Source organism: Telmatherina bonti, assembly GCF_933228915.1.
Source record: "Telmatherina bonti genome assembly, chromosome: 22".
NCBI lineage: Eukaryota > Metazoa > Chordata > Actinopteri > Atheriniformes > Telmatherinidae > Telmatherina > Telmatherina bonti.
The window spans coordinates 1,243,968-1,269,818 of record NC_136631.1 but is presented as its reverse complement, the minus strand read 5'-3'; the positions used below and the strand labels follow the sequence as shown (position 1 = coordinate 1,269,818).

The 25,851-nt window shown below is 49.6% G+C and overlaps 1 protein-coding gene across 1 annotated transcript in view; it reads left to right on the top strand.

The window, feature by feature from the left end:
* The window catches only part of atp10d (ATPase phospholipid transporting 10D), a gene marked incomplete at its 5' end in the record, with an annotated part of 93,406 nt that extends 67,852 nt beyond the window's left edge, over positions 1-25,554 (top strand). Inside the window, 4 exon segments of the mRNA XM_079262006.1 lie at positions 23,991-24,191; positions 24,666-24,746; positions 24,816-24,920; positions 24,989-25,554. Coding sequence (XP_079118132.1) covers positions 23,991-24,191; positions 24,666-24,746; positions 24,816-24,920; positions 24,989-25,180 — 579 coding nt within the window. The 3' untranslated portion in view covers positions 25,181-25,554.
* Between the last annotated feature and the right edge of the window lie 297 nt (positions 25,555-25,851).

Sequence of the window (25,851 nt, the reverse complement as noted above, 5' to 3'; positions counted from 1 at the left end):
GGAGAACAAGCAGAACAGCCAGGAGAACAAGCAGAACAGTCAGGAGAACAAGCAGAAGAACAAGCAGAACAGTCAGGAGAACAAGCAGAACAGCCGGGAGAACAAGCTGAAATGTCAGGAGAACAAGCAGAAGAACAAGCAGAACAGCCGGGAGAACAAGCTGAAATGTCAGGAGAACAAGCAGAACAACCAGGAGGATAAGCAGAACAGCCAGGCGACCAAGCAGAACAGCCAGGAGAACAACCAGAAGAACAAGCATAACAGTCAGGAGAACAAGCAGAACAGTCAGGAGAACAAGCAGAACAGCCAGGAGAACAAGCACAACAGTCAGGAGAACAAGCAGAACAGCCAGGAGAACAAGCAGAACAGCCAGAACAGGCAGAACAGTCAGGAGAACAAGCAGAACAGCCGGGAGAACAAGCTGAAATGTCAGGAGTACAAGCAGAACAGTCAGGAGAACAAGAAGAACAGCCAGGAGAACAAGCAGAAGAACTAGCAGAACAGTCAGGAGAACAAGCAGAAGAACAAGCAGAACAGCCAGGAGAACTACCAAAACAGTCAGGAGAACAAGCAGAACAGCCAGGAGAACAAGCAGAAGAACAAGCAGAACAGTCAGGAGAACAAGCAGAACAGCCAGGAGAACAAGCAGAACAGTCAGGAGAACAAGCAGAACAGTCAGGAGAACAAGCAGAAAAGGTCGGGAGAACAAGCAGAACCGTCAGGAGAACAAGCAGAACCGTCAGGAGAACAAGCAGAACAGCCAGGAGAACAAGCAGAAAAGCCAGGAGAACAAGCAGAACAGCCAGGAGAACAAGCAGAACAGCCAGGGGAACAAGCAGAACAGCCAGGAGAACAAGCAGAACAGCCAGGAGAACAAGCAGAACAGTCAGGAGAACAAGCAGAAGAACAAGCAGAACAGTCAGGAGAACAAGCAGAACAGCCGGGAGAACAAGCTGAAATGTCAGGAGAACAAGCAGAAGAACAAGCAGAACAGCCGGGGGAACAAGCTGAAATGTCAGGAGAACAAGCAGAACAACCAGGAGGACAAGCAGAACAGCCAGGCGAACAAGCAGAACAGCCAGGAGAACAACCAGAAGAACAAGCATAACAGTCAGGAGAACAAGCAGAACAGTCAGGAGAACAAGCAGAACAGCCAGGAGAACAAGCACAACAGTCAGGAGAACAAGCAGAAGAACAAGCAGAAAAGCCAGGAGAACAAGCAGAACAGTCAGGAGAACAAGCAGAACAGTCAGGAGAACAAGCAGAACAGCCGGGAGAACAAGCTGAAATGTCAGGAGAACAAGCAGAAGAACAAGCAGAACAGCCGGGAGAACAAGCTGAAATGTCAGGAGAACAAGCAGAACAACCAGGAGGACAAGCAGAACAGCCAGGCGAACAAGCAGAACAGCCAGGAGAACAACCAGAAGAACAAGCATAACAGTCAGGAGAACAAGCACAACAGTCAGGAGAACAAGCAGAACAGCCAGGAGAACAAGCAGAACAGCCAGAACAGGCAGAACAGTCAGGAGAACAAGCAGAACAGCCGGGAGAACAAGCTGAAATGTCAGGAGTACAAGCAGAACAGTCAGGAGAACAAGAAGAACAGCCAGGAGAACAAGCAGAAGAACTAGCAGAACAGTCAGGAGAACAAGCAGAAGAACAAGCAGAACAGCCAGGAGAACTACCAAAACAGTCAGGAGAACAAGCAGAACAGCCAGGAGAACAAGCAGAACAGTCAGGAGAATAAGCAGAACAGCCAGGAGAACAAGCAGAAAAGCCAGGAGAACAAGCAGAACAGCCAGGAGAACAAGCAGAACAGCCAGGGGAACAAGCAGAACAGCCAGGAGAACAAGCAGAACAGCCAGGAGAACAAGCAGAACAGTCAGGAGAACAAGCAGAAGAACAAGCAGAACAGTCAGGAGAACAAGCAGAACAGCCGGGAGAACAAGCTGAAATGTCAGGAGAACAAGCAGAAGAACAAGCAGAACAGCCGGGAGAACAATCTGAAATGTCAGGAGAACAAGCAGAACAACCAGGAGGATAAGCAGAACAGCCAGGCGACCAAGCAGAACAGCCAGGAGAACAACCAGAAGAACAAGCATAACAGTCAGGAGAACAAGCAGAACAGTCAGGAGAACAAGCAGAACAGCCAGGAGAACAAGCACAACAGTCAGGAGAACAAGCAGAACAGCCAGGAGAACAAGCAGAACAGCCAGAACAGGCAGAACAGTCAGGAGAACAAGCAGAACAGCCGGGAGAACAAGCTGAAATGTCAGGAGTACAAGCAGAACAGTCAGGAGAACAAGAAGAACAGCCAGGAGAACAAGCAGAAGAACTAGCAGAACAGTCAGGAGAACAAGCAGAACAGCCAGGAGAACTACCAAAACAGTCAGGAGAACAAGCAGAACAGCCAGGAGAACAAGCAGAAGAACAAGCAGAACAGTCAGGAGAACAAGCAGAACAGCCAGGAGAACAAGCAGAACAGTCAGGAGAACAAGCAGAACAGTCAGGAGAACAAGCAGAAAAGGTCGGGAGAACAAGCAGAACCGTCAGGAGAACAAGCAGAACCGTCAGGAGAACAAGCAGAACAGCCAGGAGAACAAGCAGAAAAGCCAGGAGAACAAGCAGAACAGCCAGGAGAACAAGCAGAACAGCCAGGGGAACAAGCAGAACAGCCAGGAGAACAAGCAGAACAGCCAGGAGAACAAGCAGAACAGTCAGGAGAACAAGCAGAAGAACAAGCAGAACAGTCAGGAGAACAAGCAGAACAGCCGGGAGAACAAGCTGAAATGTCAGGAGAACAAGCAGAAGAACAAGCAGAACAGCCGGGGGAACAAGCTGAAATGTCAGGAGAACAAGCAGAACAACCAGGAGGACAAGCAGAACAGCCAGGCGAACAAGCAGAACAGCCAGGAGAACAACCAGAAGAACAAGCATAACAGTCAGGAGAACAAGCAGAACAGTCAGGAGAACAAGCAGAACAGCCAGGAGAACAAGCACAACAGTCAGGAGAACAAGCAGAACAGCCAGGAGAACAAGCAGAACAGCCAGAACAGGCAGAACAGTCAGGAGAACAAGCAGAACAGCCGGGAGAACAAGCTGAAATGTCAGGAGTACAAGCAGAACAGTCAGGAGAACAAGAAGAACAGCCAGGAGAACAAGCAGAAGAACTAGCAGAACAGTCAGGAGAACAAGCAGAAGAACAAGCAGAACAGCCAGGAGAACTACCAAAACAGTCAGGAGAACAAGCAGAACAGCCAGGAGAACAAGCAGAAGAACTAGCAGAACAGTCAGGAGAACAAGCAGAAGAACAAGCAGAACAGCCAGGAGAACTACCAAAACAGTCAGGAGAACAAGCAGAACAGCCAGGAGAACAAGCAGAAGAACAAGCAGAACAGTCAGGAGAACAAGCAGAACAGCCAGGAGAACAAGCAGAACAGTCAGGAGAACAAGCAGAACAGCCAGGAGAACAAGCACAACAGTCAGGAGAACAAGCAGAACAGCCAGGAGAACAAGCAGAACAGCCAGGAGAACAAGCAGAACAGTCAGGAGAACAAGCAGAAAAGGTCGGGAGAACAAGCAGAACCGTCAGGAGAACAAGCAGAACCGTCAGGAGAACAAGCAGAACCGTCAGGAGAACAAGCAGAACAGCCAGGAGAACAAGCAGAAAAGCCAGGAGAACAAGCAGAACAGCCAGGAGAACAAGCAGAACAGCCAGGGGAACAAGCAGAACAGCCAGGAGAACAACCAGAAGAACAAGCATAACAGTCAGGAGAACAAGCAGAACAGTCAGGAGAACAAGCAGAAGAACAAGCAGAACAGCCAGGAGAACTACCAAAACAGTCAGGAGAACAAGCAGAACAGCCAGGAGAACAAGCAGAACAGTCAGGAGAATAAGCAGAACAACCAGGAGAACAAGCAGAAGAACAGCCAGAACAGGCAGAACAGTCAGGAGAACAAGCAGAACAGCCGGGAGAACAAGCTGAAATGTCAGGAGAACAAGCAGAACAACCAGGAGAACAAGCAGAAGAACAAGCAGAACAGGCAGGAGAACAAGCAGAACAGCCAGGAGAACAAGCAGAACAGTCAGGAGAACAAGCAGAACAGCCAGGAGAACAAGCAGAAGAACAAGCAGAACAGTCAGGAGAACAAGCAGAAGAACAAGCAGAACAGCCAGGAGAACAACCAGAAGAACAAGCATAACAGTCAGGAGAACAAGCAGAACAGTCAGGAGAACAAGCAGAACAGCCAGGAGAACAAGCAGAAAAGCCAGGAGAACAAGCAGAACAGCCAGGAGAACAAGCAGCACAGTCAGGGGAACAAGCAGAACAGCCAGGAGAACAAGCAGAACAGCCAGGAGAACAAGCAGAAGAACTAGCAGAACAGTCAGGAGAACAAGCAGAAAAACCTGGAGAACAAGCAGAAGAACAAGCAGAACAGTCAGGAGAACAAGCAGAACAGTCAGGAGAACAAGCAGAAGAACAAGCAGAACAGTCAGGAGAACAAGCAGAACAGTCAGGAGAACAAGCAGAACAGCCAGGAGAACAAGCAGAAGAACAAGCAGAACAGGCAGGAGAACAAGCAGAACAGTCAGGAGAACAAGCAGAAGAACGAGCAGAACAGCCAGAACAGGCAGAACAGTCAGGAAAACAAGCAGAACAGCCGGGAGAACAAGCAGAACAGTCGGGAGAACAAGCAGAACAGCCAGGAGAACAAGCAGAACAGCCAGGAGAACAAGCAGAACAGTCAGGAGAACAAGCAGAAGAACAAGCAGAACAGTCAGGAGAACAAGCAGAACAGCCGGGAGAACAAGCTGAAATGTCAGGAGAACAAGCAGAAGAACAAGCAGAACAGCCGGGAGAACAAGCTGAAATGTCAGGAGAACAAGCAGAAAAACCAGGAGGACAAGCAGAACAGCCAGGCGAACAAGCAGAACAGCCAGGAGAACAACCAGAAGAACAAGCATAACAGTCAGGAGAACAAGCAGAACAGTCAGGAGAACAAGCAGAACAGCCAGGAGAACAAGCACAACAGTCAGGAGAACAAGCAGAACAGCCAGGAGAACAAGCAGAACAGCCAGAACAGGCAGAACAGTCAGGAGAACAAGCAGAAAAGCCGGGAGAACAAGCTGAAATGTCAGGAGTACAAGCAGAACAGTCAGGAGAACAAGAAGAACAGCCAGGAGAACAAGCAGAAGAACTAGCAGAACAGTCAGGAGAACAAGCAGAAGAACAAGCAGAACAGCCAGGAGAACTACCAAAACAGTCAGGAGAACAAGCAGAACAGCCAGGAGAACAAGCAGAAGAACAAGCAGAACAGTCAGGAGAATAAGCAGAACAACCAGGAGAACAAGCAGAAGAACAGGCAGAACAGCCAGAACAGGCAGAACAGTCAGGAGAACAAGCAGAAGAACAAGCAGAACAGCCAGGAGAACAACCAGAAGAACAAGCATAACAGTCAGGAGAACAAGCAGAACAGTCAGGAGAACAAGCAGAACAGCCAGGAGAACAAGCAGAAAAGCCAGGAGAACAAGCAGAACAGCCAGGAGAACAAGCAGCACAGTCAGGGGAACAAGCAGAACAAGCAGAAGAACAAGCAGAACAGGCAGGAGAACAAGCAGAACAGTCAGGAGAACAAGCAGAAGAACAAGCAGAACAGTCAGGAGAACAAGCAGAACAGTCAGGAGAACAAGCAGAACAGCCAGGAGAACAAGCAGAACAGGCAGGAGAACAAGCAGAACAGTCAGGAGAACAAGCAGAAGAACAAGCAGAACAGCCAGAACAGGCAGAACAGTCAGGAAAACAAGCAGAACAGCCGGGAGAACAAGCAGAACAGTCGGGAGAACAAGCAGAACAGCCAGGAGAACAAGCAGAACAGCCAGGAGAACAAGCAGAACAGTCAGGAAAACAAGCAGAACAGCCAGGAGAACAAGCAGAACAGTCAGGAGAATAAGCAGAACAACCAGGAGAACAAGCAGAAGAACAGGCAGAACAGTCAGGAGAACAAGCAGAACAGCCGGGAGAACAAGCTGAAATGTCAGGAGAACAAGCAGAACAACCAGGAGAACAAGCAGAAGAACAAGCAGAACAACCAGGAGAACAAGCAGAAGAACAGGCAGAACAGCCAGAACAGGCAGAACAGTCAGGAGAACAAGCAGAAGAACAAGCAGAACAGCCAGGAGAACAACCAGAAGAACAAGCATAACAGTCAGGAGAACAAGCAGAACAGTCAGGAGAACAAGCAGAACAGCCAGGAGAACAAGCAGAAAAGCCAGGAGAACAAGCAGAACAGCCAGGAGAACAAGCAGCACAGTCAGGGGAACAAGCAGAACAAGCAGAAGAACAAGCAGAACAGGCAGGAGAACAAGCAGAACAGTCAGGAGAACAAGCAGAAGAACAAGCAGAACAGTCAGGAGAACAAGCAGAACAGTCAGGAGAACAAGCAGAACAGGCAGGAGAACAAGCAGAACAGGCAGGAGAACAAGCAGAACAGTCAGGAGAACAAGCAGAAGAACAAGCAGAACAGCCAGAACAGGCAGAACAGTCAGGAAAACAAGCAGAACAGCCGGGAGAACAAGCAGAACAGTCGGGAGAACAAGCAGAACAGCCAGGAGAACAAGCAGAACAGCCAGGAGAACAAGCAGAACAGTCAGGAAAACAAGCAGAACAGCCAGGAGAACAAGCAGAACAGTCAGGAGAATAAGCAGAACAACCAGGAGAACAAGCAGAAGAACAGGCAGAACAGTCAGGAGAACAAGCAGAACAGCCGGGAGAACAAGCTGAAATGTCAGGAGAACAAGCAGAACAACCAGGAGAACAAGCAGAAGAACAAGCAGAACAGGCAGGAGAACAAGCAGAACAGCCAGGAGAACAAGCAGAACAGTCAGGAGAACAAGCAGAACAGCCAGGAGAACAAGCAGAAGAACAAGCAGAACAGTCAGGAGAACAAGCAGAAGAACAAGCAGAACAGCCAGGAGAACAACCAGAAGAACAAGCATAACAGTCAGGAGAACAAGCAGAACAGTCAGGAGAACAAGCAGAACAGCCAGGAGAACAAGCAGAAAAGCCAGGAGAACAAGCAGAACAGCCAGGAGAACAAGCAGCACAGTCAGGGGAACAAGCAGAACAAGCAGAAGAACAAGCAGAACAGGCAGGAGAACAAGCAGAACAGTCAGGAGAACAAGCAGAAGAACAAGCAGAACAGTCAGGAGAACAAGCAGAACAGTCAGGAGAACAAGCAGAACAGCCAGGAGAACAAGCAGAACAGGCAGGAGAACAAGCAGAACAGCCAGGAGAACAAGCAGAAGAACAAGCAGAACAGGCAGGAGAACAAGCAGAACAGTCAGGAGAACAAGCAGAAGAACAAGCAGAACAGGCAGGAGAACAAGCAGAACAGTCAGGAAAACAAGCAGAACAGCCGGGAGAACAAGCAGAACAGTCAGGGGAACAAGCAGAACAGTCAGGAGAACAAGCAGAACAGCCAGGAGAACAAGCAGAAAAGCCAGGAGAACAAGCAGAACAGCCAGGAGAACAAGCAGAACAGTCAGGGGAACAAGCAGAACAGCCAGGAGAACAAGCAGAACAGCCAGGAGAACAAGCAGAACAGTCAGGAGAACAAGCAGAAGAACAAGCAGAACAGTCAGGAGAACAAGCAGAACAGCCGGGAGAACAAGCTGAAATGTCAGGAGAACAAGCAGAAGAACAAGCAGAACAGCCGGGAAAACAAGCTGAAATGTCAGGAGAACAAGCAGAACAACCAGGAGGACAAGCAGAACAGCCAGGCGACCAAGCAGAACAGCCAGGAGAACAACCAGAAGAACAAGCATAACAGTCAGGAGAACAAGCAGAACAGTCAGGAGAACAAGCACAACAGCCAGGAGAACAAGCACAACAGTCAGGAGAACAAGCAGAACAGCCAGGAGAACAAGCAGAACAGCCAGGAGAACAAGCAGAAGAACTAGCAGAACAGTCAGGAGAACAAGCAGAAGTACAAGCAGAACAGTCAGGAGAACAAGAAGAACAGCCAGGAGAACAAGCAGAAGAACTAGCAGAACAGTCAGGAGAACAAGCAGAAGAACAAGCAGAACAGCCAGGAGAACTACCAAAACAGTCAGGAGAACAAGCAGAACAGCCAGGAGAACAAGCAGAAGAACAAGCAGAACAGTCAGGAGAACAAGCAGAACAGCCAGGAGAACAAGCAGAACAGTCAGGAGAACAAGCAGAACAGTCAGGAGAACAAGCAGAACAGTCAGGAGAACAAGCAGAACAGTCAGGAGAACAAGCAGAAAAGGTCGGGAGAACAAGCAGAACAGCCAGAAGAACAAGCAGAACAGTCAGGAGAACAAGCAGAACAGCCAGGAGAACAAGCAGAAAAGCCAGGAGAACAAGCAGAACAGCCAGGAAAACAAGCAGAAGTCAGGGGAACAAGCAGAACAGCCAGGAGAACAAGCAGAACAGCCAGGAGAACAAGCAGAACAGTCAGGAGAACAAGCAGAACAGTCAGGAGAACAAGCAGAACAGCCGGGAGAACAAGCTGAAATGTCAGGAGAACAAGCAGAAGAACAAGCAGAACAGCCGGGAGAACAAGCTGAAATGTCAGGAGAACAAGCAGAACAACCAGGAGGACAAGCAGAACAGCCAGGCGACCAAGCAGAACAGCCAGGAGAACAACCAGAAGAACAAGCATAACAGTCAGGAGAACAAGCAGAACAGTCAGGAGAACAAGCACAACAGCCAGGAGAACAAGCACAACAGTCAGGAGAACAAGCAGAACAGCCAGGAGAACAAGCAGAACAGCCAGAACAGGCAGAACAGTCAGGAGAACAAGCAGAACAGCCAGGAGAACAAGCAGAAGAACTAGCAGAACAGTCAGGAGAACAAGCAGAAGTACAAGCAGAACAGTCAGGAGAACAAGAAGAACAGCCAGGAGAACAAGCAGAAGAACTAGCAGAACAGTCAGGAGAACAAGCAGAAGAACAAGCAGAACAGCCAGGAGAACTACCAAAACAGTCAGGAGAACAAGCAGAACAGCCAGGAGAACAAGCAGAAGAACAAGCAGAACAGTCAGGAGAACAAGCAGAACAGCCAGGAGAACAAGCAGAACAGTCAGGAGAACAAGCAGAACAGTCAGGAGAACAAGCAGAACAGTCAGGAGAACAAGCAGAACAGTCAGGAGAACAAGCAGAAAAGGTCGGGAGAACAAGCAGAACAGCCAGAACAGGCAGAACAGTCAGGAGAACAAGCAGAACAGCCGGGAGAACAAGCTGAAATGTCAGGAGTACAAGCAGAACAGTCAGGAGAACAAGAAGAACAGCCAGGAGAACAAGCAGAAGAACTAGCAGAACAGTCAGGAGAACAAGCAGAAGAACAAGCAGAACAGCCAGGAGAACAAGCAGAACAGCCAGGAGAACAAGCAGAACAGTCAGGAGAACAAGCAGAACAGTCAGGAGAACAAGCAGAACAGTCAGGAGAACAAGCAGAACAGTCAGGAGAACAAGCAGAAAAGGTCGGGAGAACAAGCAGAACAGCCAGAAGAACAAGCAGAACAGTCAGGAGAACAAGCAGAACAGCCAGGAGAACAAGCAGAAAAGCCAGGAGAACAAGCAGAACAGCCAGGAAAACAAGCAGAAGTCAGGGGAACAAGCAGAACAGCCAGGAGAACAAGCAGAACAGCCAGGAGAACAAGCAGAACAGTCAGGAGAACAAGCAGAACAGTCAGGAGAACAAGCAGAACAGCCGGGAGAACAAGCTGAAATGTCAGGAGAACAAGCAGAAGAACAAGCAGAACAGCCGGGAGAACAAGCTGAAATGTCAGGAGAACAAGCAGAACAACCAGGAGGACAAGCAGAACAGCCAGGCGAACAAGCAGAACAGCCAGGAGAACAACCAGAAGAACAAGCATAACAGTCAGGAGAACAAGCAGAACAGTCAGGAGAACAAGCACAACAGTCAGGAGAACAAGCAGAACAGCCAGGAGAACAAGCAGAACAGCCAGAACAGGCAGAACAGTCAGGAGAACAAGCAGAACAGCCGGGAGAACAAGCTGAAATGTCAGGAGTACAAGCAGAACAGTCAGGAGAACAAGAAGAACAGCCAGGAGAACAAGCAGAAGAACTAGCAGAACAGTCAGGAGAACAAGCAGAAGAACAAGCAGAACAGCCAGGAGAACTACCAAAACAGTCAGGAGAACAAGCAGAACAGCCAGGAGAACAAGCAGAACAGTCAGGAGAATAAGCAGAACAGCCGGGAGAACAAGCAGAACAGTCGGGAGAACAAGCAGAACAGCCAGGAGAACAAGCAGAACAGCCAGGAGAACAAGCAGAACAGTCAGGAGAACAAGCAGAAGAACAAGCAGAACAGTCAGGAGAACAAGCAGAACAGCCGGGAGAACAAGCTGAAATGTCAGGAGAACAAGCAGAAGAACAAGCAGAACAGCCGGGAGAACAAGCTGAAATGTCAGGAGAACAAGCAGAACAACCAGGAGGACAAGCAGAACAGCCAGGCGAACAAGCAGAACAGCCAGGAGAACAACCAGAAGAACAAGCATAACAGTCAGGAGAACAAGCAGAACAGTCAGGAGAACAAGCAGAACAGCCAGGAGAACAAGCACAACAGTCAGGAGAACAAGCAGAACAGCCAGGAGAACAAGCAGAACAGCCAGAACAGGCAGAACAGTCAGGAGAACAAGCAGAAAAGCCGGGAGAACAAGCTGAAATGTCAGGAGTACAAGCAGAACAGTCAGGAGAACAAGAAGAACAGCCAGGAGAACAAGCAGAAGAACTAGCAGAACAGTCAGGAGAACAAGCAGAAGAACAAGCAGAACAGCCAGGAGAACTACCAAAACAGTCAGGAGAACAAGCAGAACAGCCAGGAGAACAAGCAGAAGAACAAGCAGAACAGTCAGGAGAATAAGCAGAACAACCAGGAGAACAAGCAGAAGAACAGGCAGAACAGCCAGAACAGGCAGAACAGTCAGGAGAACAAGCAGAACAGCCAGGAGAACAACCAGAAGAACAAGCATAACAGTCAGGAGAACAAGCAGAACAGTCAGGAGAACAAGCAGAACAGCCAGGAGAACAAGCAGAAAAGCCAGGAGAACAAGCAGAACAGCCAGGAGAACAAGCAGCACAGTCAGGGGAACAAGCAGAACAAGCAGAAGAACAAGCAGAACAGGCAGGAGAACAAGCAGAACAGTCAGGAGAACAAGCAGAAGAACAAGCAGAACAGTCAGGAGAACAAGCAGAACAGTCAGGAGAACAAGCAGAACAGCCAGGAGAACAAGCAGAACAGGCAGGAGAACAAGCAGAACAGTCAGGAGAACAAGCAGAAGAACAAGCAGAACAGCCAGAACAGGCAGAACAGTCAGGAAAACAAGCAGAACAGCCGGGAGAACAAGCAGAACAGTCGGGAGAACAAGCAGAACAGCCAGGAGAACAAGCAGAACAGCCAGGAGAACAAGCAGAACAGTCAGGAAAACAAGCAGAACAGCCAGGAGAACAAGCAGAACAGTCAGGAGAATAAGCAGAACAACCAGGAGAACAAGCAGAAGAACAGGCAGAACAGTCAGGAGAACAAGCAGAACAGCCGGGAGAACAAGCTGAAATGTCAGGAGAACAAGCAGAACAACCAGGAGAACAAGCAGAAGAACAAGCAGAACAGGCAGGAGAACAAGCAGAACAGCCAGGAGAACAAGCAGAACAGTCAGGAGAACAAGCAGAACAGCCAGGAGAACAAGCAGAAGAACAAGCAGAACAGTCAGGAGAACAAGCAGAAGAACAAGCAGAACAGCCAGGAGAACAACCAGAAGAACAAGCATAACAGTCAGGAGAACAAGCAGAACAGTCAGGAGAACAAGCAGAACAGCCAGGAGAACAAGCAGAAGAACTAGCAGAACAGTCAGGAGAACAAGCAGAAAAACCTGGAGAACAAGCAGAAGAACAAGCAGAACAGGCAGGAGAACAAGCAGAACAGTCAGGAGAACAAGCAGAAGAACAAGCAGAACAGTCAGGAGAACAAGCAGAACAGTCAGGAGAACAAGCAGAAGAACAAGTAGAACAGCCAGAACAGGCAGAACAGTCAGGAAAACAAGCAGAACAGCCGGGAGAACAAGCAGAACAGTCAGGGGAACAAGCAGAACAGTCAGGAGAACAAGCAGAACAGCCAGGAGAACAAGCAGAAAAGCCAGGAGAACAAGCAGAACAGCCAGGAGAACAAGCAGAACAGTCAGGGGAACAAGCAGAACAGCCAGGAGAACAAGCAGAACAGCCAGGAGAACAAGCAGAACAGTCAGGAGAACAAGCAGAAGAACAAGCAGAACAGTCAGGAGAACAAGCAGAACAGCCGGGAGAACAAGCTGAAATGTCAGGAGAACAAGCAGAAGAACAAGCAGAACAGCCGGGAAAACAAGCTGAAATGTCAGGAGAACAAGCAGAACAACCAGGAGGACAAGCAGAACAGCCAGGCGACCAAGCAGAACAGCCAGGAGAACAACCAGAAGAACAAGCATAACAGTCAGGAGAAGAAGCAGAACAGTCAGGAGAACAAGCACAACAGCCAGGAGAACAAGCACAACAGTCAGGAGAACAAGCAGAACAGCCAGGAGAACAAGCAGAACAGCCAGAACAGGCAGAACAGTCAGGAGAACAAGCAGAACAGCCAGGAGAACAAGCAGAAGAACTAGCAGAACAGTCAGGAGAACAAGCAGAAGTACAAGCAGAACAGTCAGGAGAACAAGCAGAAGAACTAGCAGAACAGTCAGGAGAACAAGCAGAAGAACAAGCAGAACAGCCAGGAGAACAAGCAGAACAGCCAGGAGAACTACCAAAACAGTCAGGAGAACAAGCAGAACAGCCAGGAGAACAAGCAGAAGAACAAGCAGAACAGTCAGGAGAACAAGCAGAACAGCCAGGAGAACAAGCAGAACAGTCAGGAGAACAAGCAGAACAGTCAGGAGAACAAGCAGAACAGTCAGGAGAACAAGCAGAAAAGGTCGGGAGAACAAGCAGAACAGCCAGAAGAACAAGCAGAACAGTCAGGAGAACAAGCAGAACAGCCAGGAGAACAAGCAGAAAAGGTCGGGAGAACAAGCAGAACAGCCAGAAGAACAAGCAGAACAGTCAGGAGAACAAGCAGAACAGCCAGGAGAACAAGCAGAAAAGCCAGGAGAACAAGCAGAACAGCCAGGAGAACAAGCAGAAGTCAGGGGAACAAGCAGAACAGCCAGGAGAACAAGCAGAACAGCCAGGAGAACAAGCAGAACAGTCAGGAGAACAAGCAGAACAGTCAGGAGAACAAGCAGAACAGCCGGGAGAACAAGCTGAAATGTCAGGAGAACAAGCAGAAGAACAAGCAGAACAGCCGGGAGAACAAGCTGAAATGTCAGGAGAACAAGCAGAACAACCAGGAGGACAAGCAGAACAGCCAGGCGAACAAGCAGAACAGCCAGGAGAACAACCAGAAGAACAAGCATAACAGTCAGGAGAACAAGCAGAACAGTCAGGAGAACAAGCACAACAGTCAGGAGAACAAGCAGAACAGCCAGGAGAACAAGCAGAACAGCCAGAACAGGCAGAACAGTCAGGAGAACAAGCAGAACAGCCGGGAGAACAAGCTGAAATGTCAGGAGTACAAGCAGAACAGTCAGGAGAACAAGAAGAACAGCCAGGAGAACAAGCAGAAGAACTAGTAGAACAGTCAGGAGAACAAGCAGAAGAACAAGCAGAACAGCCAGGAGAACTACCAAAACAGTCAGGAGAACAAGCAGAACAGCCAGGAGAACAAGCAGAACAGTCAGGAGAATAAGCAGAACAGCCAGGAGAACAAGCAGAAAAGCCAGGAGAACAAGCAGAACAGCCAGGAGAACAAGCAGAACAGCCAGGGGAACAAGCAGAACAGCCAGGAGAACAAGCAGAACAGCCAGGAGAACAAGCAGAACAGTCAGGAGAACAAGCAGAAGAACAAGCAGAACAGTCAGGAGAACAAGCAGAACAGCCGGGAGAACAAGCTGAAATGTCAGGAGAACAAGCAGAAGAACAAGCAGAACAGCCGGGAGAACAAGCTGAAATGTCAGGAGAACAAGCAGAACAACCAGGAGGATAAGCAGAACAGCCAGGCGACCAAGCAGAACAGCCAGGAGAACAACCAGAAGAACAAGCATAACAGTCAGGAGAACAAGCAGAACAGTCAGGAGAACAAGCAGAACAGCCAGGAGAACAAGCACAACAGTCAGGAGAACAAGCAGAACAGTCAGGAGAACAAGCAGAACAGCCGGGAGAACAAGCTGAAATGTCAGGAGTACAAGCAGAACAGTCAGGAGAACAAGAAGAACAGCCAGGAGAACAAGCAGAAGAACTAGCAGAACAGTCAGGAGAACAAGCAGAAGAACAAGCAGAACAGCCAGGAGAACTACCAAAACAGTCAGGAGAACAAGCAGAACAGCCAGGAGAACAAGCAGAAGAACAAGCAGAACAGTCAGGAGAACAAGCAGAACAGCCAGGAGAACAAGCAGAACAGTCAGGAGAACAAGCAGAACAGTCAGGAGAACAAGCAGAAAAGGTCGGGAGAACAAGCAGAACCGTCAGGAGAACAAGCAGAACCGTCAGGAGAACAAGCAGAACAGCCAGGAGAACAAGCAGAAAAGCCAGGAGAACAAGCAGAACAGCCAGGAGAACAAGCAGAACAGCCAGGGGAACAAGCAGAACAGCCAGGAGAACAAGCAGAACAGCCAGGAGAACAAGCAGAAGAACAAGCAGAACAGTCAGGAGAACAAGCAGAACAGCCGGGAGAACAAGCTGAAATGTCAGGAGAACAAGCAGAAGAACAAGCAGAACAGCCGGGGGAACAAGCTGAAATGTCAGGAGAACAAGCAGAACAACCAGGAGGACAAGCAGAACAGCCAGGCGAACAAGCAGAACAGCCAGGAGAACAACCAGAAGAACAAGCATAACAGTCAGGAGAACAAGCAGAACAGTCAGGAGAACAAGCAGAACAGCCAGGAGAACAAGCACAACAGTCAGGAGAACAAGCAGAAGAACAAGCAGAAAAGCCAGGAGAACAAGCAGAACAGCCAGGAGAACAAGCAGAAGTCAGGGGAACAAGCAGAACAGCCAGGAGAACAAGCAGAACAGCCAGGAGAACAAGCAGAACAGTCAGGAGAACAAGCAGAACAGCCGGGAGAACAAGCTGAAATGTCAGGAGAACAAGCAGAAGAACAAGCAGAACAGCCGGGAGAACAAGCTGAAATGTCAGGAGAACAAGCAGAACAACCAGGAGGACAAGCAGAACAGCCAGGCGAACAAGCAGAACAGCCAGGAGAACAACCAGAAGAACAAGCATAACAGTCAGGAGAACAAGCACAACAGTCAGGAGAACAAGCAGAACAGCCAGGAGAACAAGCAGAACAGCCAGAACAGGCAGAACAGTCAGGAGAACAAGCAGAACAGCCGGGAGAACAAGCTGAAATGTCAGGAGTACAAGCAGAACAGTCAGGAGAACAAGAAGAACAGCCAGGAGAACAAGCAGAAGAACTAGCAGAACAGTCAGGAGAACAAGCAGAAGAACAAGCAGAACAGCCAGGAGAACTACCAAAACAGTCAGGAGAACAAGCAGAACAGCCAGGAGAACAAGCAGAACAGTCAGGAGAATAAGCAGAACAGCCAGGAGAACAAGCAGAAAAGCCAGGAGAACAAGCAGAACAGCCAGGAGAACAAGCAGAACAGCCAGGGGAACAAGCAGAACAGCCAGGAGAACAAGCAGAACAGCCAGGAGAACAAGCAGAACAGTCAGGAGAACAAGCAGAAGAACAAGCAGAACAGTCAGGAGAACAAGCAGAACAGCCGGGAGAACAAGCTGAAATGTCAGGAGAACAAGCAGAAGAACAAGCAGAACAGCCGGGAGAACAAGCTGAAATGTCAGGAGAACAAGCAGAACAACCAGGAGGATAAGCAGAACAGCCAGGCGACCAAGCAGAACAGCCAGGAGAACAACCAGAAGAACAAGCATAACAGTCAGGAGAACAAGCAGAACAGTCAGGAGAACAAGCAGAACAGCCAGGAGAACAAGCACAACAGTCAGGAGAACAAGCAGAACAGCCAGGAGAACAAGCAGAACAGCCAGAACAGGCAGAACAGTCAGGAGAACAAGCAGAACAGCCGGGAGAACAAGCTGAAATGTCAGGAGTACAAGCAGAACAGTCAGGAGAACAAGAAGAACAGCCAGGAGAACAAGCAGAAGAACTAGCAGAACAGTCAGGAGAACAAGCAGAAGAACAAGCAGAACAGCCAGGAGAACTACCAAAACAGTCAGGAGAACAAGCAGAACAGCCAGGAGAACAAGCAGAAGAACAAGCAGAACAGTCAGGAGAACAAGCAGAACAGCCAGGAGAACAAGCAGAACAGTCAGGAGAACAAGCAGAACAGTCAGGAGAACAAGCAGAAAAGGTCGGGAGAACAAGCAGAACCGTCAGGAGAACAAGCAGAACCGTCAGGAGAACAAGCAGAACAGCCAGGAGAACAAGCAGAAAAGCCAGGAGAACAAGCAGAACAGCCAGGAGAACAAGCAGAACAGCCAGGGGAACAAGCAGAACAGCCAGGAGAACAAGCAGAACAGCCAGGAGAACAAGCAGAACAGTCAGGAGAACAAGCAGAAGAACAAGCAGAACAGTCAGGAGAACAAGCAGAACAGCCGGGAGAACAAGCTGAAATGTCAGGAGAACAAGCAGAAGAACAAGCAGAACAGCCGGGGGAACAAGCTGAAATGTCAGGAGAACAAGCAGAACAACCAGGAGGACAAGCAGAACAGCCAGGCGAACAAGCAGAACAGCCAGGAGAACAACCAGAAGAACAAGCATAACAGTCAGGAGAACAAGCAGAACAGTCAGGAGAACAAGCAGAACAGCCAGGAGAACAAGCACAACAGTCAGGAGAACAAGCAGAACAGCCAGGAGAACAAGCAGAACAGCCAGAACAGGCAGAACAGTCAGGAGAACAAGCAGAACAGCCGGGAGAACAAGCTGAAATGTCAGGAGAACAAGCAGAACAGTCAGGAGAACAAGCAGAAAAGGTCGGGAGAACAAGCAGAACCGTCAGGAGAACAAGCAGAACCGTCAGGAGAACAAGCAGAACAGCCAGGAGAACAAGCAGAAAAGCCAGGAGAACAAGCAGAACAGCCAGGAGAACAAGCAGAACAGCCAGGGGAACAAGCAGAACAGCCAGGAGAACAAGCAGAACAGCCAGGAGAACAAGCAGAACAGTCAGGAGAACAAGCAGAAGAACAAGCAGAACAGTCAGGAGAACAAGCAGAACAGCCGGGAGAACAAGCTGAAATGTCAGGAGAACAAGCAGAAGAACAAGCAGAACAGCCGGGGGAACAAGCTGAAATGTCAGGAGAACAAGCAGAACAACCAGGAGGACAAGCAGAACAGCCAGGCGAACAAGCAGAACAGCCAGGAGAACAACCAGAAGAACAAGCATAACAGTCAGGAGAACAAGCAGAACAGTCAGGAGAACAAGCAGAACAGCCAGGAGAACAAGCACAACAGTCAGGAGAACAAGCAGAACAGCCAGGAGAACAAGCAGAACAGCCAGAACAGGCAGAACAGTCAGGAGAACAAGCAGAACAGCCGGGAGAACAAGCTGAAATGTCAGGAGTACAAGCAGAACAGTCAGGAGAACAAGAAGAACAGCCAGGAGAACAAGCAGAAGAACTAGCAGAACAGTCAGGAGAACAAGCAGAAGAACAAGCAGAACAGCCAGGAGAACTACCAAAACAGTCAGGAGAACAAGCAGAACAGCCAGGAGAACAAGCAGAAGAACTAGCAGAACAGTCAGGAGAACAAGCAGAAGAACAAGCAGAACAGCCAGGAGAACTACCAAAACAGTCAGGAGAACAAGCAGAACAGCCAGGAGAACAAGCAGAAGAACAAGCAGAACAGTCAGGAGAACAAGCAGAACAGTCAGGAGAACAAGCAGAACAGCCAGGAGAACAAGCACAACAGTCAGGAGAACAAGCAGAACAGCCAGGAGAACAAGCAGAACAGGCAGAACAGTCAGGAGAACAAGCAGAACAGCCGGGAGAACAAGCTGAAATGTCAGGAGTACAAGCAGAACAGTCAGGAGAACAAGAAGAACAGCCAGGAGAACAAGCAGAAGAACTAGCAGAACAGTCAGGAGAACAAGAAGAACAGCCAGGAGAACTACCAAAACAGTCAGGAGAACAAGCAGAACAGCCAGGAGAACAAGCAGAACAGCCAGGAGAACAAGCAGAACAGTCAGGAGAACAAGCAGAACAGTCAGGAGAACTACCAAAACAGTCAGGAGAACAAGCAGAACAGTCAGGAGAACAAGCAGAACAGCCAGGAGAACAAGCAGAACAGTCAGGAGAACAAGCAGAACAGTCAGGAGAACAAGCAGAACAGTCAGGAGAACAAGCAGAAAAGGTCGGGAGAACAAGCAGAACAGCCAGAAGAACAAGCAGAACAGCCAGGAGAACAAGCAGAAAAGCCAGGAGAACAAGCAGAACAGCCAGGAGAACAAGCAGAACAGTCAGGGGAACAAGCAGAACAGCCAGGAGAACAAGCAGAACAGCCAGGAGAACAAGCAGAACAGTCAGGAGAACAAGCAGAAGAACAAGCAGAACAGTCAGGAGAACAAGCAGAACAGCCAGGAGAACAAGCTGAAATGTCAGGAGAACAGGCAGAAGAACAAGCAGAACAGCCGGGAGAACAAGCTGAAATGTCAGGAGAACAAGCAGAACAACCAGGAGGACAAGCAGAACAGCCAGGCGAACAAGCAGAACAGCCAGGAGAACAACCAGAAGAACAAGCATAACAGTCAGGAGAACAAGCAGAACAGTCAGGAGAACAAGCAGAACAGTCAGGAGAACAAGCAGAAGAACAAGCAGAACAGCCAGGAGAACTACCAAAACAGTCAGGAGAACAAGCAGAACAGCCAGGAGAACAAGCAGAACAGTCAGGAGAATAAGCAGAACAACCAGGAGAACAAGCAGAAGAACAGGCAGAACAGCCAGAACAGGCAGAACAGTCAGGAGAACAAGCAGAACAGCCGGGAGAACAAGCTGAAATGTCAGGAGAACAAGCAGAACAACCAGGAGAACAAGCAGAAGAACAAGCAGAACAGGCAGGAGAACAAGCAGAAGAACAAGCAGAACAGCCAGGAGAACAACCAGAAGAACAAGCATAACAGTCAGGAGAACAAGCAGAACAGTCAGTAGAACAAGCAGAACAGCCAGGAGAACAAGCAGAAAAGCCAGGAGAACAAGCAGAACAGCCAGGAGAACAAGCAGCACAGTCAGGGGAACAAGCAGAACAGCCAGGAGAACAAGCAGAACAGCCAGGAGAACAAGCAGAAGAACTAGCAGAACAGTCAGGAGAACAAGCAGAAAAACCTGGAGAACAAGCAGAAGAACAAGCAGAACAGTCAGGAGAACAAGCAGAACAGTCAGGAGAACAAGCAGAAGAACAAGCAGAACAGTCAGGAGAACAAGCAGAACAGTCAGGAGAACAAGCAGAACAGCCAGGAGAACAAGCAGAAGAACAAGCAGAACAGGCAGGAGAACAAGCAGAACAGTCAGGAGAACAAGCAGAAGAACGAGCAGAACAGCCAGAACAGGCAGAACAGTCAGGAAAACAAGCAGAACAGCCGGGAGAACAAGCAGAACAGTCGGGAGAACAAGCAGAACAGCCAGGAGAACAAGCAGAACAGCCAGGAGAACAAGCAGAACAGTCAGGAGAACAAGCAGAAGAACAAGCAGAACAGTCAGGAGAACAAGCAGAACAGCCGGGAGAACAAGCTGAAATGTCAGGAGAACAAGCAGAAGAACAAGCAGAACAGCCGGGAGAACAAGCTGAAATGTCAGGAGAACAAGCAGAACAACCAGGAGGACAAGCAGAACAGCCAGGCGAACAAGCAGAACAGCCAGGAGAACAACCAGAAGAACAAGCATAACAGTCAGGAGAACAAGCAGAACAGTCAGGAGAACAAGCAGAACAGCCAGGAGAACAAGCACAACAGTCAGGAGAACAAGCAGAACAGCCAGGAGAACAAGCAGAACAGCCAGAACAGGCAGAACAGTCAGGAGAACAAGCAGAAAAGCCGGGAGAACAAGCTGAAATGTCAGGAGTACAAGCAGAACAGTCAGGAGAACAAGCAGAACAGTCAGGAGAACAAGCAGAACAGCCAGGAGAACAAGCAGAAAAGCCAGGAGAACAAGCAGAACAGCCAGGAGAACAAGCAGCACAGTCAGGGGAACAAGCAGAACAGCCAGGAGAACAAGCAGAACAGCCAGGAGAACAAGCAGAACAGTCAGGAGAACAAGCAGAACAGCCAGGAGAACAAGCAGAACAGCCAGGAGAACAAGCAGAAAAGCCAGGAGAACAAGCAGAACAGCCAGGAGAACAAGCAGAACAGTCAGGAAAACAAGCAGAACAGCCAGGAGAACAAGCAGAACAGTCAGGAGAACAAGCAGAACAGTTAGGACAACAAGCTGAAGAACAAGCAGAACAGCCAGGAGAACAAGCAGAACAGCCAGGAGAACAAGCACAACAGTCAGGAGAACAAGCAGAACAGCCAGGATAACAAGCAGAAGAACAAGCAGAACAGCCAGAACAGGCAGAACAGTCAGGAGAACAAGCAGAACAGTCAGGAGAACAAGAAGAACAGCCAGGACAACAAGCAGAAGAACTAGCAGAACAGTCAGGAGAACAAGCAGAAGAACAAGCAGAACAGCCAGGAGAACTACCAAAACAGTCAGGAGAACAAGCAGAACAGCCAGGAGAACAAGCAGAACAGTCAGGAGAATAAGCAGAACAACCAGGAGAACAAGCAGAAGAACAGCCAGAACAGGCAGAACAGTCAGGAGAGCAAGCAGAACAGCCGGGAGAACAAGCTGAAATGTCAGGAGAACAAGCAGAACAACCAGGAGAACAAGCAGAAGAACAAGCAGAACAGGCAGGAGACCAAGCAGAACAGCCAGGAGAACAAGCAGAACAGTCAGGAGAACAAGCAGAACAGCCAGGAGAACAAGCAGAAGAACAAGCAGAACAGTCAGGAGAACAAGCAGAACAGTCAGGAGAACAAGCAGAACAGCCAGGAGAACAAGCAGAAAAGCCAGGAGAACAAGCAGAACAGCCAGGAGAACAAGCAGCACAGTCAGGGGAACAAGCAGAACAGCCAGGAGAACAAGCAGAACAGCCAGGAGAACAAGCAGAACAGCCAGGAGAACAAGCAGAAGAACTAGCAGAACAGTCAGGAGAACAAGCAGAAAAACCTGGAGAACAAGCAGAAGAACAAGCAGAACAGGCAGGAGAACAAGCAGAAGAACAAGCAGAACAGTCAGGAGAACAAGCAGAACAGTCAGGAGAACAAGCAGAACAGTCAGGAGAACAAGCAGAAGAACAAGCAGAACAGTCGGGAGAACAAGCAGAACAGCCAGGAGAACAAGCAGAACAGCCAGGAGAACAAGCAGAACAGTCAGGAAAACAAGCAGAACAGCCAGGAGAACAAGCAGAACAGTCAGGAGAACAAGCAGAACAGTCAGGAGAACAAGCAGAACAGCCAGGGCAACAAGCAGAACAGCCAGGAGAACAAGCAGAACAGCCAGGAGAACAAGCAGAACAGTCAGGAGAACAAGCAGAACAGCCAGGAGAACAAGCAGAACAGCCAGGAGAACAAGCAGAACAGCCAGGAGAACAAGCAGAACAGCCAGAACAGGCAGAACAGTCAGGAAAACAAGCAGAACAGCCGGGAGAACAAGCAGAACAGCCAGGGGAACAAGCAGAACAGCCAGGGGAACAAGCAGAACAGCCAGGAGAACAAGCAGAACAGCCAGCAGAACAGTCAGGAGAACAAGCAGAACAGCCAGGAGAACAAGCAGAACAGCCAGGGGAACAAGCAGAACAGCCAGGGGAACAAGCAGAACAGCCAGGAGAACAAGCAGAACAGCCAGGAGAACAAGCAGAACAGCCAGGGGAACAAGCAGAACAGCCAGGGGAACAAGCAGAACAGTCAGGAGAACAAGCAGAACAGCTAGGAGAACAAGCTTAACTGTCAGGAGAACAAGCAGAACAGCCGGGAGAACAAGCTGAAATGTCAGGAGTACAAGCAGAACAGTCAGGAGAACAAGAAGAACAGCCAGGAGAACAAGCACAACAGTCAGGAGAACAAGCAGAACAGCCAGGAGAACAAGCAGAAGAACAAGCAGAACAGCCAGAACAGACAGAACAGTCAGGAGAACAAGCAGAACAGCCGGGAGAACAAGCTGAAATGTCAGGAGTACAAGCAGAACAGTCAGGAGAACAAGCAGAACAGCCAGGAGAACAAGCAGAAGAACAAGCAGAACAGCCAGAACAGGCAGAACAGTCAGGAGAACAAGCAGAACAGCCGGGAGAACAAGCTGAAATGTCAGGAGTACAAGCAGAACAGTCAGGAGAACAAGCAGAACAGCCAGGAGAACAAGCAGAAGAACAAGCAGAACAGCCAGAACAGGCAGAACAGTCAGGAGAACAAGCAGAACAGCCGGGAGAACAAGCTGAAATGTCAGGAGTACAAGCAGAACAGTCAGGAGAACAAGAAGAACAGCCAGGAGAACAAGCAGAAGAACTAGCAGAACAGTCAGGAGAACAAGCAGAACAGCCAGGAGAACAAGCAGAACAGTCAGGAGAACAAGCAGAACAGCCAGGAGAACAAGCAGAACAGTCAGGAGAACAAGCAGAAGAACAAGCAGAACAGCCAGGAGAACAACCAGAAGAACAAGCATAACAGTCAGGAGAACAAGCAGAACAGTCAGGAGAACAAGCAGAACAGCCAGGAGAACAAGCAGAAAAGCCAGGAGAACAAGCAGAACAGCCAGGAGAACAAGCAGCACAGTCAGGGGAACAAGCAGAACAGCCAGGAGAACAAGCAGAACAGCCAGGAGAACAAGCAGAACAGCCAGGAGAACAAGCAGAAGAACTAGCAGAACAGTCAGGAGAACAAGCAGAAAAACCTGGAGAACAAGCAGAAGAACAAGCAGAACAGGCAGGAGAACAAGCAGAACAGTCAGAACAGGCAGAACAGTCAGGAAAACAAGCAGAACAGCCGGGAGAACAAGCAGAACAGTCGGGAGAACAAGCAGAACAGCCAGGAGAACAAGCAGAACAGCCAGCAGAACAGTCAGGAGAACAAGCAGAACAGTCAGGAGAACAAGCAGAACAGCCAGGAGAACAAGCAGAACAGCCAGGAGAACAAGCAGAACAGTCAGGAAAACAAGCAGAACAGCCAGGAGAACAAGCAGAACAGCCAGCAGAACAGTCAGGAGAACAAGCAGAACAGCCAGGAGAACAAGCAGAACAGCCAGGAGAACAAGCACAACAGTCAGGAGAACAAGCAGAACAGCCAGGAGAACAAGCAGAACAGCCAGCAGAACAGCCAGGAGAACAAGCAGAACAGCCAGCAGAACAGCCAGGAGAACAAGCAGAACAGCCAGGAGAACAAGCAGAACAGCCAGGAGAACAAGCAGAACAGTCAGGAGAACAAGCAGAACAGCCAGGAGAACAAGCAGAACAGCCAGCAGAACAGCCAGGAGAACAAGCAGAACAGCCAGCAGAACAGCCAGGAGAACAAGCAGAACAGCCAGGAGAACAGCCAGGAGAACAAGCAGAACAGCCAGGAGAACAAGCAGAACAGCCAGGAGAACAAGCAGAACAGCCAGGAGAAGTTATGGACAGATTTTCGTGAGATTTTCAGGCCTTGTTGGAAATGTGAAAAGGAAGAACTGGCTTCATTTTGGTGGTGATCCGGATCACCGTTGGGACATTGTGGGGAGAGCCGTGGCGCTTGGCGGAAGTTTGCGTCTCCGAGTGCTTTTCTGGTTGCCAAGGAGACCAACAGATCAGAGAAATGAACATGTCGATTTATTTCTTTCAGCATCTTCATCACCGTGTTTACTTCGTCTTCCTCGTGCAGATCAGCTGATGCCCACATGTCCCTCTGTCCGCAGATGTACGTCAACCTGTTGTTCTTCTACCAGTTCTTCTGTGGCTTCTCTGGGAGCGTCATGATCAACTCCTGGGTCCTGATCCTCTTCAATCTGGTCTTCACCTCCGTCCCTCCTCTGGTCTACGGCGTCCTGGACCAGGACACGCCTGCCGACACTCTGATGGAGCTTCCTGAGCTGTACAGAGCTGAACGAACCTCCAAGGTGACCCTGAACGCACCACACATGTCCAGATGTTTCCAACCAGCAGCTGGATCAAAGCTTTGAATTTTCCCAGTCGTTCCAGTTTAAACCAGTTTATGATTTAATGTGGACTCTGGACCACCAGAGACCTGGTCCTCCTCCAGCCGGTCTGGTTCCTGCAGTCAGGATGAGGTCTGGACTCTGGACCACCAGAGACCTGGTCCTCCTCCAGCCGGTCTGGTTCCTGCAGTCAGGATGAGGTCTGGACTCTGGACCACCAGAGACCTGGTCCTCCTCCAGCCGGTCTGGTTCCTGCAGTCAGGATGAGGTCTGGACTCTGGACCACCAGAGACCTGGTCCTCCTCCAGCCGGTCTGGTTCCTGCAGTCAGGATGAGGTCTGGACTCTGGACCACCAGAGACCTGGTCCTCCTCCAGCCGGTCTGGTTCCTGCAGTCAGGATGAGGTCTGGACTTCACAGATCTGGTTTCTTGCAGGTTTATGCTCCCTCCATGTTCTGGATCACCATCCTGGACTCGTTCTACCAGAGCCTGGTCTGCTTCTTCGTGCCGTACTTTGTGAGTATCTGGGGTGAAACTGGGGCAGCTTTTTGTGTCCTAGTGTTGAGGTTGAGGTTCTGGTCTCAGGCTCTGGCGGGTTCAGACATTGGGGATCTGTCCTTCGGTTCTCCAGTCAACGCCTCCGCACTCTTCATCATCCTGCTGCAACAAGTTATGGAGAGCAACACCCTGGTGAGAAGTTGCACGCCGCGCCAACTGTGTCCGCCGGCAGTCCGCCAACTGTGTCCTATGTGTTGCAGACGTGGATCCATGTCCTGGTGCTGGTCCTCAGCGCCGTGTCCTACTTCGGCTTTGTGCTGGTCTTTGGCCTGTTCTGTACGGTCTGCAGCCACCCCACCAACCCGCTTGGGGTGGAGACGCTCCAGATGTCCCATCCTCGATTCTACGCCATATGTGTCCTCACCACAGCGACTGCTCTGTTACCACGGTAACACACACAGCTGATGAGCGATGCACGTAATGGTCCAGTGTGACGTTTGTGGACTGTCTCTGATTGGTCTTCTCTTATCGGACCAGAGTTTCTATCTAGTTCTGTTCCAGATCTGTTCTGGTTCGGTTCCGGATCTGTTCCGGTTCTGTTCTGGAGGAAATTCATCTGCAGATCCGTCTACCCATTCCCAACATGGTCTCTGGTCAGAACCCTGTCTGACCCCGATCCAGTAATTGGGATTTGTGTGTTCAGGTTGCTGGTCCGGACGCTCCAGAACTCCCTCCATCCATCAGCACCTCGGGGAGAGGAGGCGGACTCTCAGGAATACCGCCGCTGGATGCAGCGCCGGAACCAGAAACACTCCGAGAACCACAGGCTGCCGGTCTGTGTGGACAACCCAGATCTTGATCCCAGCGTGGACCACGTGATCTCCTGATGTCCACAAACACTCGGGTCAGAACCAGACTGAGTCCAGAGACCGACCCAGTGTGTTGGAATCCTGATAAAATTGAAAACCACAACCGTGGACTGGACCCCAAGAACTGTGACACTGTCAGGCGGGAACCTGTTCAGACCGGTTCTGAGGTTCTTCATTGTGAAGTTTTTTATTGTTTTAAAGTAGAAAAAGTGAAAATTGGACTTTTGATGTCGCTGATCAGCCGATGTTTGTTT